This window comes from Limulus polyphemus, unplaced genomic scaffold, assembly GCF_000517525.1.
Source record: "Limulus polyphemus unplaced genomic scaffold, Limulus_polyphemus-2.1.2 Scaffold286, whole genome shotgun sequence".
In the NCBI taxonomy this organism is placed as follows: Eukaryota; Metazoa; Arthropoda; class Merostomata; order Xiphosura; family Limulidae; genus Limulus; species Limulus polyphemus.
In genome coordinates, this window is record NW_013665896.1 from 293,040 (window position 1) to 305,035 (window position 11,996).

An 11,996-nucleotide genomic window follows, 5' to 3' on the forward strand; every position below is an offset into this window, starting at 1 on the left:
AAAATATATCATGATTTTACTTATAGTGGTTAATCCTCGCATGTATTTCTGTATGTATATTGTAAAATATATCATGATTTTACTTATAGTGGTTAATCCTCGCATGTATTTCTGTATGTATATTGTAAAATATATCATGATTTTACTTATAGTGGTTAACCTTCGCATGTATTTCTGTATGTATATTGTAAAATATATAATGATTTTACTTGTTATAGTGGTTAACCTTCGCATGTATTTCACTATATTTTAGTAACATCACTACAGTCCATGGTTGAGCGACTAGAAAGTATAACCAGGCAGCAGGGGTGAGTATGTGTAATAGTATATCAATATTAACCAGCTGGCTATTTTTGATTTTCTAATATCTGGTTACTTTTATTAAAACTTGATCGTTTGCATGAGAGAATACTCTTATAAGAAATAATGTAGTATATGAATATATATTACAGAATGACAGTAATGAAATCTTTCATATGAGTTAAACAGTTAGACAGAGAAGGTAATCCTATCATTACTGTTAATGTGATGTGTGGATTAGATAATTTAATACTTTGTTGTGTAAGAATTACTCATGGACAAGAAAAATCTTCAGACTGCAACAAATGTTTACATACTTTCTAGGTTATTTTTAGTGGAATATTCATATAAGGTTCTTTATATTTCTTCTTTCATAAATCATTGTTCATTTGATTTGTCTGAAACAAATCATCTCTGTATTAAAATCCTTTCTTTTCTATCTGATTGATAACTAAAACTATTATTAAACATTGCTGAGTACAAGAAAAGTACTTGTTTAAGATTTTGATCTGATTTTATTTTCTAGTTACTGAAAACAAGCTATTAGTGACAAAATTCTGTAACACTGAAAAATACTAAAAATATCCATGTATCATATACAACTGTATATGTGTGTGTGTGTGTGTGTGTGTGTGTGTGTGTTTGTACTTAGTTTTGCAGATTCATTCTAGTAAAAAAAGAATTATTATTGGTTGCCAGAATTAATTATCTCTTCACCTCACAAAGCAAAGAAATCAGCAAATGGTGAGTGAGAGATAAGTAGGAGGCATGCTAGCAGAATGGTTATGAATAATGTTTTTGCCTTTAGTCAGGAGAAAACCTAGCATTGTAGTCAATTTTGTGTAGGTGGTCAATCACATGTTGTTTCAAGGGATTGGATATTTAATATACCATGTTTTTATTTAGAATCAAGATGGAAGTTGCTTTTTCTTAACATTTCTACATAATTTTTGGGCCTGTTTTAAGACTGTTGGCCTCTACACTAAAGCTGCAGTCGATTAAACTTAAGATAGATGTAAACAAGTTTTTTCAAATAATTGCATTTAAAATGTAATAATAGGTGCTGTAATGGCTATAGCATAACTTGTACTGTCTTTGGTCTCATTTTCTTTTGATTTTAATAGTAGTCTGTTAGATTATGGTAAAGGAAAATTCAGAACACTTGCATTTATTAATGGTAGTTTGGGTCTGAAATTTGTTAGTCATTTGTTAAGAGTTTGGATTTTTTAAATATCTGAAATTAAAAAAGATAATGTATATTAACTAGGGATGCATGGGTACCCAGTCAGATATTTGGCTCCGGCCAGGTATTGGACTACTCATTAATACTCGGCTCCGGGCCAAGTGTAAAAGTTATTCATCTAAGTCCTAATGATTGTGGCAACTAATGTCGTACTGAAAGTTACAGTCAATAATTGGTTTACTTAAAAAAACAATGTGTTCCGAGCAAAGAAAGACTGTCTGCTCGCTGAAAGTCGGGGATTCAGAGAACAATAGGAGTTAATAACAGGCATGGCTTGAGAAGTAGATTTCTGGGAAATAAAAGTTGAAAATAAAACTTGAATGTTCTGTTGATGACTGTTTGGTTAAATGTAATAAACATCACTTTTGTTTTTGTTTGTAATTTTTATGTATATATATATTTGGGAAGGGGGGGGAGAGAAATCGATCTTGGTTGACACTCGGCCCCGCCCGAAGCTTAGTGACTGGGTACCTGGATCTGGCATTTGGCCAAATTTTAATACCTGTACATCCCTAATATTAATATTAACAAATACCTTAAAATTTTAATTTTGTTGGTTATCAGTACTATATAAGGTTTAAAGCAGGAGTTTTCAAGTGCTTAAGCCTGGTGGGCCATTTACATTTCTAAACTGAAGCCAGTGTTTCAAAAACTTCACTGCCTTACTGGAGGATGTGAAACACAGTTCAAGGGCAAGTCTTTTGCACTGGAAGCCAGGAGACTGGTATAATTAAAACATAGTAACTCATAAACAGTTGGGGCCTTTCTAAATATTTGAACCATTAACAATTTTTACTTCTGCCACTGAATGTGGATGGAGGTTATATTTTTACACCTGTTTGTGTTTGTCAGCAAGATTTCTTAAATGACTGAATGGATTTGGACAAAAGTTGGTATATATTTGGACTATGAATGACTGAACTTAAAAGTGATTAGTTTTTGGAGATTCAAGGTCATGAAAATCCAAAAAATCCCTATCTGATTTTTCATACTATTTTTACTCTATAAAAATGATTGGGTTTTGATGAAACTTGGTGGACTTGTGTAGAATATTATTCTTCATTGTCCTGCCAGAAGTGGTCCATGTCCCTTGGTAATGATGGACATAGATATAACTTTTTGTAATTTTTGAGAGCTGAATATGATCATTACTGTGTGGTGGAGGTATGTGCTCTACTGAGTGTCCCTCTAGAACTGTATTTTGTAAGGTGCAGATGTTTTTGTGGATTTGTATGATACTTTCCACAGGCAACAAACAAGTATGGCTACTGGCCAAATTTGACCCACAGCCCACAGTCTTAGCATCCTTGGTTTAAAGTTTAGTAGGTTCAAAATATCTTAAACCAAAAAAAGGTGTTCCATGCAATATGTATTTTTCTATATCCATAAAACGTGCATTATTTCACATTTAAATTTTTTTTTATGTTCTTCAATGGCATGTTTGTATAGTTTGAAATAGTTAAAAATTAATAGGGGAACAATATTAAAAAAATTTGGAAGTTCAAGCTTATATATATATATATATAATTTTTTATGGGTTGTTTTTTTATTTTGATGGAAATTTATGAGAAAAAAACAAAGTTTACAGAAAGACATTGAAGTTTACCTGTAAAATATGAATCATTTGAGTATTTTCTGTTTTACAAAAAAATGAATAATAAGAAATTTGAAAAATAATTGCTAGTCAGATAAAATGTTTGAATATATAAAAGAAAACAGCTGCAGTTGATTAACTGCACATGCTTGATACTTTGAAAGTATTATGGTAGAAATATTTCTTATTATTAAAACAATAATAATTTTGGAATTAGAAAAATAAATTAAAATTTAAGATAGGATTGCCTGAAATAAATTGAGGAGTTAGCAGTACTGAGTTTTCTTAAATCTTAAATTTCTTTTTACTTTGAATTAGTTCAACCAGATATTAACCGTTTACTGCTAATCCAACTTTTTGTCATTCTCCATATTGTTTTGAATGTTATTTTTTAACCAACTTGAATATGTAAGAGTTTAATATTTATTTCTTTATTTCAGTTTAAAATTCACAGCTGGACCTAGTGGCATGGACTGCTTTATCAGTTCTGACATGTTCTATGTAGAAGTTCTTTTAGAAAACACGGGAGAAGTCAAGGATGTAAAAATTGCTCACCATGGTGATCCTGTGGTATGTATTTGTTCTTTGCATTCTCATAACTATTTGTAGATGTTGTTTTTATTAAATACTTGAGTGATTTTCAAATAATTTTCAATTCTCAATAAGTATTAGAAATACTAATTGCATAATAATAATAACAGTCTAATATTCTGTTGTCTATTTGACATAATTTTAGTTCTAATTATTCTTTTAATGTTTTCTTTTAATAAGGTTGGTGAACATTTTGATTATTAAGCATTTTTGCATTAAGTCACATGTTCCATAGTAAGGGTAGATTTTAGTCCAGTACTTTATAATATTTAGTTAAAAACAAATCATTAGTTTTATTTTCCACATATCTGAGATATATAATTTAAAATAATTAAGAAAGATAAACATAAGCTACATTGGCTTTCCACTGCCTGCTTGATATGTTGGTGGTTTAAAGATAAATGTAAGCTACATTGGCTATCCACTATCTGCTTGATATCTTGGTGGTTTAAAGATAAATGTAAGCTACATTGGCTATCCACTGCCTGCTTGATATCTTGGTGGTTTAAAGATAAAAATAAGCTACATTGGCTATCCACTGCCTGCTTGATATCTTGGTGGTTTAAAGATAAAAATAAGCTACATTGGCTTTCCACTGCCTGCTTGATATCTTGGTTATTAAGATATTTAGTCATTAAGTGAGTTCAGAGAAATAAACTTACCAGTTGCCAGCCACTTTAGTCATGCATTTCTTTTACATTTAAAACAATATTACAATGTTGTGTTTCAAGTAGGATTTTGAGTTTCTTGATTCTGTTCTGTGAACAGATTTATTTTAATTATACTACCTATGTTGTAAGATAATGTTTTATATGTGGTTTATTTAGTGATTGCTTTGAGTTGTTTGTCATATGGTGCTTGAGAAATGCTATGATTGAACAACAGAAATTTCTTGAATCTTGCTCACAAAATGCTAACTTAAAGTTTTAAAGTTGTAACTAAGAAGCTTACACTATTCTAAGTTATTTGTAATACAGACTTTCAAATTATGGTCCCATTGTCTATCATTTTCCAAGAAGTTGAATTTTCCATTTATTTTATGGCCAGAGGTTGTGTTACTGCAAAATTGTGCATATATTACACAAAAAACTTTGTCTCTTTGCAAAAACTGGCACACTGTGTATGCTCAAGACCTGAATGATCTACTTTTTGTGAACATGATTTGCTTAATTTAAAGTGCTCCTGATTTTTATCATGGTAGCTTCTATGGATGTTCTTAATGTCCTGGTTGATTTTGCTTAATGGGAGATGTTTTCTGTGTTGTGTAATGAATTTATCCCACCCCAAATTTTTCTTTTCTTCTGGTCCACATAGGCTTCATTTTCCATAACTGTAGGTAGGTAATATTAGGAACACAAATCCCAGAACTGCAGTGGCAAAATGCTACAAATGGTGAAGATACCCAAGTGATGAATTATTGCATTATAATCATTATCAGTTTTTATTTTATAACTTTTTATACTCCTACTTGGAATGGTATATAAATAAAGTGCATTATTTACTGGGATAATTTTTAGTTATGACCAAAGTAGGTAGTTTTATTAGATCACATTAGTCTGTAGCAGGTTCTTCAAAACCATTATTAGATTAGCTACATAGTAATGAAATTATTCTTTGTAGCAGTGCTCTAATGTTAAATGCACTCTATGTATTGAATAGATATATAACAGTAGGGATTTCTTACACTTTACATGATATAATCACTGCCACTTGAAGTTCTATGCTTCCTCTGTCAGTTTTTCTCATAAATGTAATGAAAGTATCTAGACAGTCAATTGAGTATTGGTAAGATCAGTTGTAATAGAATAGCCAGACCTCTGAACAGGCCATTTGAATTGCAGTGAGTGAGAAGCCTGTGTATAAAGGGCTTATTGGCTTGCTTGTCATCACCATTTGAAGATGTAAGCAATTTTTGGTTACTCATGATATCCACTTTTTAAACTGTATTGAGACCTTTAATAGTAAACACTATGTGCTGTTGATATTTGAAGTTTAATACTATTAATGCACCTATAGCCAGAATATAGTATTTTCTGGTTTGAATATTTATTATAATACAAAGATGCTTCATGATTTGTGATTTTTTTATATAAATTTATAAGCAATATAAGTCATGTATTTAATTTAAAAAAAAATTCATAACTAAATATTGAACTAGTATTGGTGATAAAGGATTTTCTTTTTTCACAGAGCTGTCCTGAACTATCTAAAGTACTAAGGTAAGACTTTTCTGCTATTTATAGAAATTTAGTATATGGCCATACATCATGTATAGAAGGGTTAGACAAAATAATGAAAATACCTGGTAATTTCTCAATTTTACTTATTAGCATGGAGCTCATCCACTAAAAACAGACAGTGTACTTCATCAATTTGACTTAGAACTGATGGAACATTTCATTAGAGAATGATATTTTTGACCATTTATTGGTCAAAGATTCTTTCATTGTTGAAGTAATGTTGATGGTAGAAATCTGCTTAGAAACTTGGTTTTAAGAAATAACCATAAAGGTTTGATAGTATATTTAAATATAGTGACTGTGGTGGCCAAGTGATGCCCAAATTCTTCTTCATGATCTTTGAACCAAGCTTTAACAATTGCAGCAGTGTGAATTGATGCACTGTCTTCTTGAAACAGACCAGCTTCATTTGGGAATAGTGTTTTCATTACAGGGTGAATCTGGTCTGCAGTAATCATTTGCTGTTGTTTTCCCTTTTACTGAGATCATAGGCCCTAAACTATTTCAATAAAAACTGCCATCACAGAACCTCCAACTTCTCTCTCTCTATGGAAGGTCGAAAGGCGTGCATCACATTTTAGTTATTTTCAAAATTTAATTAACTGACTTTATAATCATTGTATGTGGATAAAAGTGGCCTCACAACATAGTTTAGAATTTAAATGTTAATATTTTATATATTTTGGTTTTTAATTATGCTTTTTTGCAATGTCTTCCTGTCTTATTGCTCATTTTATATTTTATTAAGCCTATCATACAATGTCTGTAATGGTTAATGAATTAGATACTCAAACTTCAGGAAATGAAGAGCTAGAAAATGAAATAAGAACCTCCCACTTTTTTGATTTGTTGAAATATCAATACACTTTACAAACCTATGAAGGTAGCTCTACCTACTACATTTTTTTTTAAACCTCTTCTCAACTCTCACCTACTTCTCTTAAGTATGTGGCTATAACCAATAGAAAGAGCACATTCCAAACTACATAAATCTGACAGTCATTTGTAATTGGTTTTAGAGGAGAAACTTGTAATATGACTGGAAATGTTGAAGAATGTGGAATAAGTCCTTGCTCTGAACAGAAATGAGATTTTTTAACACACCTATAGTTTAGTGAGAAAGTTAGGTAAATTACAGTGGTTTTATGTGTACCAGTAATAGTAATTTGACAATTTTTTAGTTTACTAAAATGCAAATTTGAAATCTACACAAATTAATTTGTCTTCCTCTCCATTTGAAGGAATAAATGAAACTTACAGTAAGGCTTATTAAGTATGATGTGTGAGTATGTGAACTGAGGATATTTTTGAAAATTTTATAAATTGTACATGAAAACTCACCTGTTAAACATTCCAGTATATGATCAAACACCAGTGAAGTAAATATGTACAGACGTTAAGATATTTAATAATTTTTTACAGTGTTATGAACCTGAAATACTATTTAACAGACACATTTTGTTAAAGTTAATTGAGCTGAAGATGAGCAGCAGTCATTGTTTTGTTTCTGATGCTAGCTTTCACACTTCTCCTCTAATTGTAAGCTTGTTGCTTTTCATTGTTTTGTGAATACAATCTTAACGGTGTTGATATGCATAGAAAAATATTAAACCTGTAGTTGTATTCAGAGTTATCAGAAATAATTATTTAATTATATAAATAAAAGCCTTGTATGTGTTTCAGAAGTTAAATTTGGTGGTGGGTAATAGCTTTGCCATGATGTCTTTTTTTCATGGATGTTAATCAGGAAGAAGTGTGAATAGGTACAGCAGCTTTGCCATTATGTCCTATTTCATGGATATTAATCAGGAAAACAGTGGGAAATAGGTACAGTAGCTTTGCCATTATGTCCTATTTCATGGATATTAATCAGGAAAACAGTGGGAAATAGGTACAGTAGCTTTGCCATTATGTCCTATTTCATGGATATTAATCAGGAAGAAGTGTGAAATAGGTACAGTAGCTTTGTCATTATGTCCTATTTTATGGAATTTAATCAAGAAGTGTAACTTTGTAGTGTTTGTTTGTTAGCTTTGATTAATTTTTTTTTATATTTTCCTACAGACAAGGGAACTTTGGCGAATTCACTTCTCATTTGGAAGGGTTGTCAGCTATATACCAGTTGAATGCTGATAAGTATGTAATGTTTAAAATTATGTTTTTGAATTTTAGCATTGAGTCACTTTAAAATTATTTTAAAATAATAACAGTATTTAATAATTTCTTGAAGACTTCTGAGAAAGTTTGAAAGCAGAAACTTATAAAATGGTATGTGCTTCGTTATCATATCTTAACTATGTTAATACCAGTTTCGAAGGTGGTAAGATTTAAAAAATTAAAAACCTGTAGTTCAGAACAATTTATGCAATGTAAAATGACTTCATTATTATACTTGTGACAAAGCTGCCAAGTGAAATATTGGATAAAAATAGACAAAAAAAATCTTCTTGAATAATGGATAGTTTTGTGTTGTGTAAAACGAAAAATTAAATAGACATGCCAATATCTTTTGCTAAAAAACAGCGTTATTATTATGTACATAAATACATTGTTTGAATTTTGAATTTGTGTGCGAGATGAACTTGCATTATGATCTGTAATGGCACTGTCATATCTAGGAAAGAATGCTAGGTTCATATGTATTTCTGAAAGGTACTTGTTCCACATGTCACAAGTATATCCTAAACATTGTAGTTGTTTATAGAGTTGAATGTAGTTTCTATCATTTTCAGTTTTGTGTATTACACTTGATTGTTTTGCAGCTGATTTTACAAGAAAACAATACTTTTGTGGGAGGTGGGGGGCAACTTTTTTTTTTCATCTCTGTAGATATTTATTTTAAACTTTTATATTCCCATACCATTTATTATTATTATATAATTTTCTTCATAGGTTATTGTCATTTTAGGTGGAATTTCAAAGTTTTACAAGACTTGTGGACTAAATTTTTTTATTTCTCTGCTATGCCAGAGTAGAATTCTATCTCGGCATATTTTTGTTTTCAGTGAAACATTTGTTTTGAATACTGCAAATACAAAAAGTAATTCCAATTATCATCCTTTGACTTATATTTTCAGGTTTTCAATATACAGTAATTTATTTTGCTATAATGTTTGGCTGGGCATTTCTGCAATGTGCTTACCTGTTTAAAGTACGAACACAGTAGCTGACCTATTTAATTTCTAACATTCTATTCTAATGTCTTTGATGTTATTTTATTAAACTATATTAAAACTTCTGTACAGAAAGCAGAAGACTAAGGCATACCTGGCACTCCAAGCTCTGGAGACTGACTTAAGTACCTTAGCACAAGTTCAACAAAGGTGAGCCAAAGCAGGTTGTCTAGCTTAGAATATAATAAGAACAGTTGTATGAACATTATAACACTGATATCATCAAACTATTTGTATCTTTTGGGGAGTTACACTAATGACATGTAACTAGTTTATTATTTTAGTATTTGTAAAATATGGTAATGTGAAAATAAGTATAGGTAGCTATAGAATGGTTTAACTAAGTTTAAAGAGTTTAAACGAATGCAATGAAATTGAATTAAATATAATATTATTTAATGATTTTTATTTTGTATTGTGCTAGTTTGAAAAACTGAAATGAAGTATACTAATTGCCAGTTCTCTTAGTTTGTACTGTACTAATATTACCCCATCAACTTATTTCATTAAGGAATATTTAAATGATAGCAAGTTTATGCTAATGATAGTAAGTTTTGTTTGTTCTTTCTATTAAATTATGCTAATGATAGTAAGTTTTGTTTGTTCTTTCTATTAAATTATGCTAATGATAGTAAGTTTTGTTTGTTCTTTCTATTAAATTATGCTAATGATAGTAAGTTTTGCTTATTCTTTCTATCAAGTTATGCTAATGATCCAAGCAATCTAGTCCACAAATCTCCTGTTGGGATTTTACAACCACGACAAGGAGGTGAGTTTTTAGTTTAACTAGAGGACAGATTACTTCCTTTTATATATGATATTTGTATATTGAGTCTTCAAGGAATTTCTGAGAGAGACTGGGATACAAAAAAAATATGTTTATTATATAATAACTGTTAAATTGTGTTTAGGGCCATTACTTGGAAATTTACTAATGAATATGCAATATTTGAAAATGCAAGTAGATTCACTGTAGTAATACAAAATGTGACTGTTAATGTGTGGTTACATAAATTTCAACAAACATAATTCAATATGACATCATTAAGAAATATTAACTAAGTTCAAGAGGACTTTTAATAGACCTGTTTTTTTATACTGCTAGATAGTGGTATAAATAATGATGTGCCATCATGTGTGTACCATAAAACAAAGAGCTACTTTATCACAATGGTACGTATGATAGTTTATGATGAAACATGATTTGCAATTAAAAATATATTTTTCTTTTCTATGTGATCATAATAAATTTGTGGATGGTGTAAAATATTTATTATATCAGTTGTATTACAAAAACTGCTTTAATTTTGTACTAGTAGATGTAAAAAATCACTTGTTTGTTCTAGCTTGTGAAACTAGGTATACTGATGACTAATACTGGCAATTCAGTTGCGATAATTTTTCTACAATTATTCAAATTTAAATTCTGCAGATACTCATCAAATATGGAAAATTCAAGAGAATATTTAAGATTTTTTAGTTTTTGATTGGTAAGTTTCCTCATGAAAATGCCAATTCAATTGTTATAATGAAATTTTTTTGCAATTTGAAACATTTATTAAAATTATGTAAGTGCTAATTATTTTAATTAAATACTTTAAAATGTAGAGCATATGAATGTCTATGTCTTAAACATGGCAGAGTAAATGTAATTGATCAATATAAAAGACACCACTTAGTGGTAAGGTGTCATTGGGGTCAATATCTTGTTTGTGGAATGTGAAGTTACAAATCATATAATTCATTTGTTTTACTTAATGAACTTGCATTCTTTTATAATTCAGAACTCTTGTTTCTAGAAATTATTTTATATTACATCCATGGGATGGAAATCTTGGTTTTATTAGAAAGAGAAGGACTACAGATAAATAACAAATATATTTAGATTTTGACATTTTGGAATAGACATATTTCTTCATAATAAAGTGTTTATGCAGAAGATGGTATATGACTATTGAACTTGTAGAAAATTCAGAATTACTCGTATAGGATTACAAACACAAGATACATAATCAGTCTGTGGAAAATGTAAAAAGTATTGGAAGACACAGTTTCTAACTAATCAGAACCAATTTATTGGGAGTAGAAATATAGCCTGAAATGAAGATGTACAAGATGTTTTATTTATCTTTAATACAAAGGATTTTCAGTTTTGGAATGCATTGTAAATATCAATGTAATTTACAATATATTGCCAAAAACTGTTTGATATTGACTGCTGTGTTGAAATGATTTCATTTTCCTACTAAGTCAGTTTTATTAAAAGCAACTACCTAAAAGGTAGTCTCCAAGTATGTACATTACAAGCCAGAGCTGTCAGAGAAAATTACTTTTCAGTTGTGGCTCAAATTAAAGCACTGGTTTCACTTTGCATAGAAATGACTTTTATTACTTGCTTTACTGTAGATTGTGACATTTCATTATTTCAATGGTCTTGGAGTTGTGTTACTTAAATTATTATCTGACTTCTTGTGTTGTACAACAATGCAGTAAAAGTATGGATGACTAATGATGCTCACCTCTGAGTGTTTGTCATATTGGTTGCCTTATTAGGCTATAAACATTCATATTCCATATATAGATATTATTTTGTTTAATAGTGGAAATGACTCAAGAGTTTTTATGTAAATAGAATTATTATTTATGAATGGAGTGAGTATTTTCACAAATTTAATATTGTGAAGGAAAAAATATCACATGCATGTGTAAAATACCCCACTTGTGGGATTATACTCAAATAATAAATATTCAACACATGGATATTTTCAAAATATTTTAATGTAACTGTCTTACAAAATTTTTTGGTTCAGAAGACAAGAAAAAAATAATTCAGTTATGGAAATTTTAAAATAATC

The 11,996-nt window shown here is 29.7% G+C and overlaps 1 protein-coding gene across 2 annotated transcripts in view; it reads left to right on the forward strand.

The window, feature by feature from the left end:
* LOC106457044 (mediator of RNA polymerase II transcription subunit 1-like) overlaps positions 1-11,996 on the forward strand; it is a 65,448-nt gene that overhangs the window by 20,226 nt on the left and 33,226 nt on the right. For both annotated transcript variants that reach the window (XM_022382864.1, XM_022382866.1), the window contains exons 4-9: positions 254-308; positions 3,578-3,707; positions 5,919-5,947; positions 8,033-8,104; positions 9,214-9,291; positions 9,843-9,910. In XM_022382864.1, coding sequence (XP_022238572.1) covers positions 254-308; positions 3,578-3,707; positions 5,919-5,947; positions 8,033-8,104; positions 9,214-9,291; positions 9,843-9,910 — 432 coding nt within the window. The remainder of the gene's footprint in view (positions 1-253; positions 309-3,577; positions 3,708-5,918; positions 5,948-8,032; positions 8,105-9,213; positions 9,292-9,842; positions 9,911-11,996) is intronic.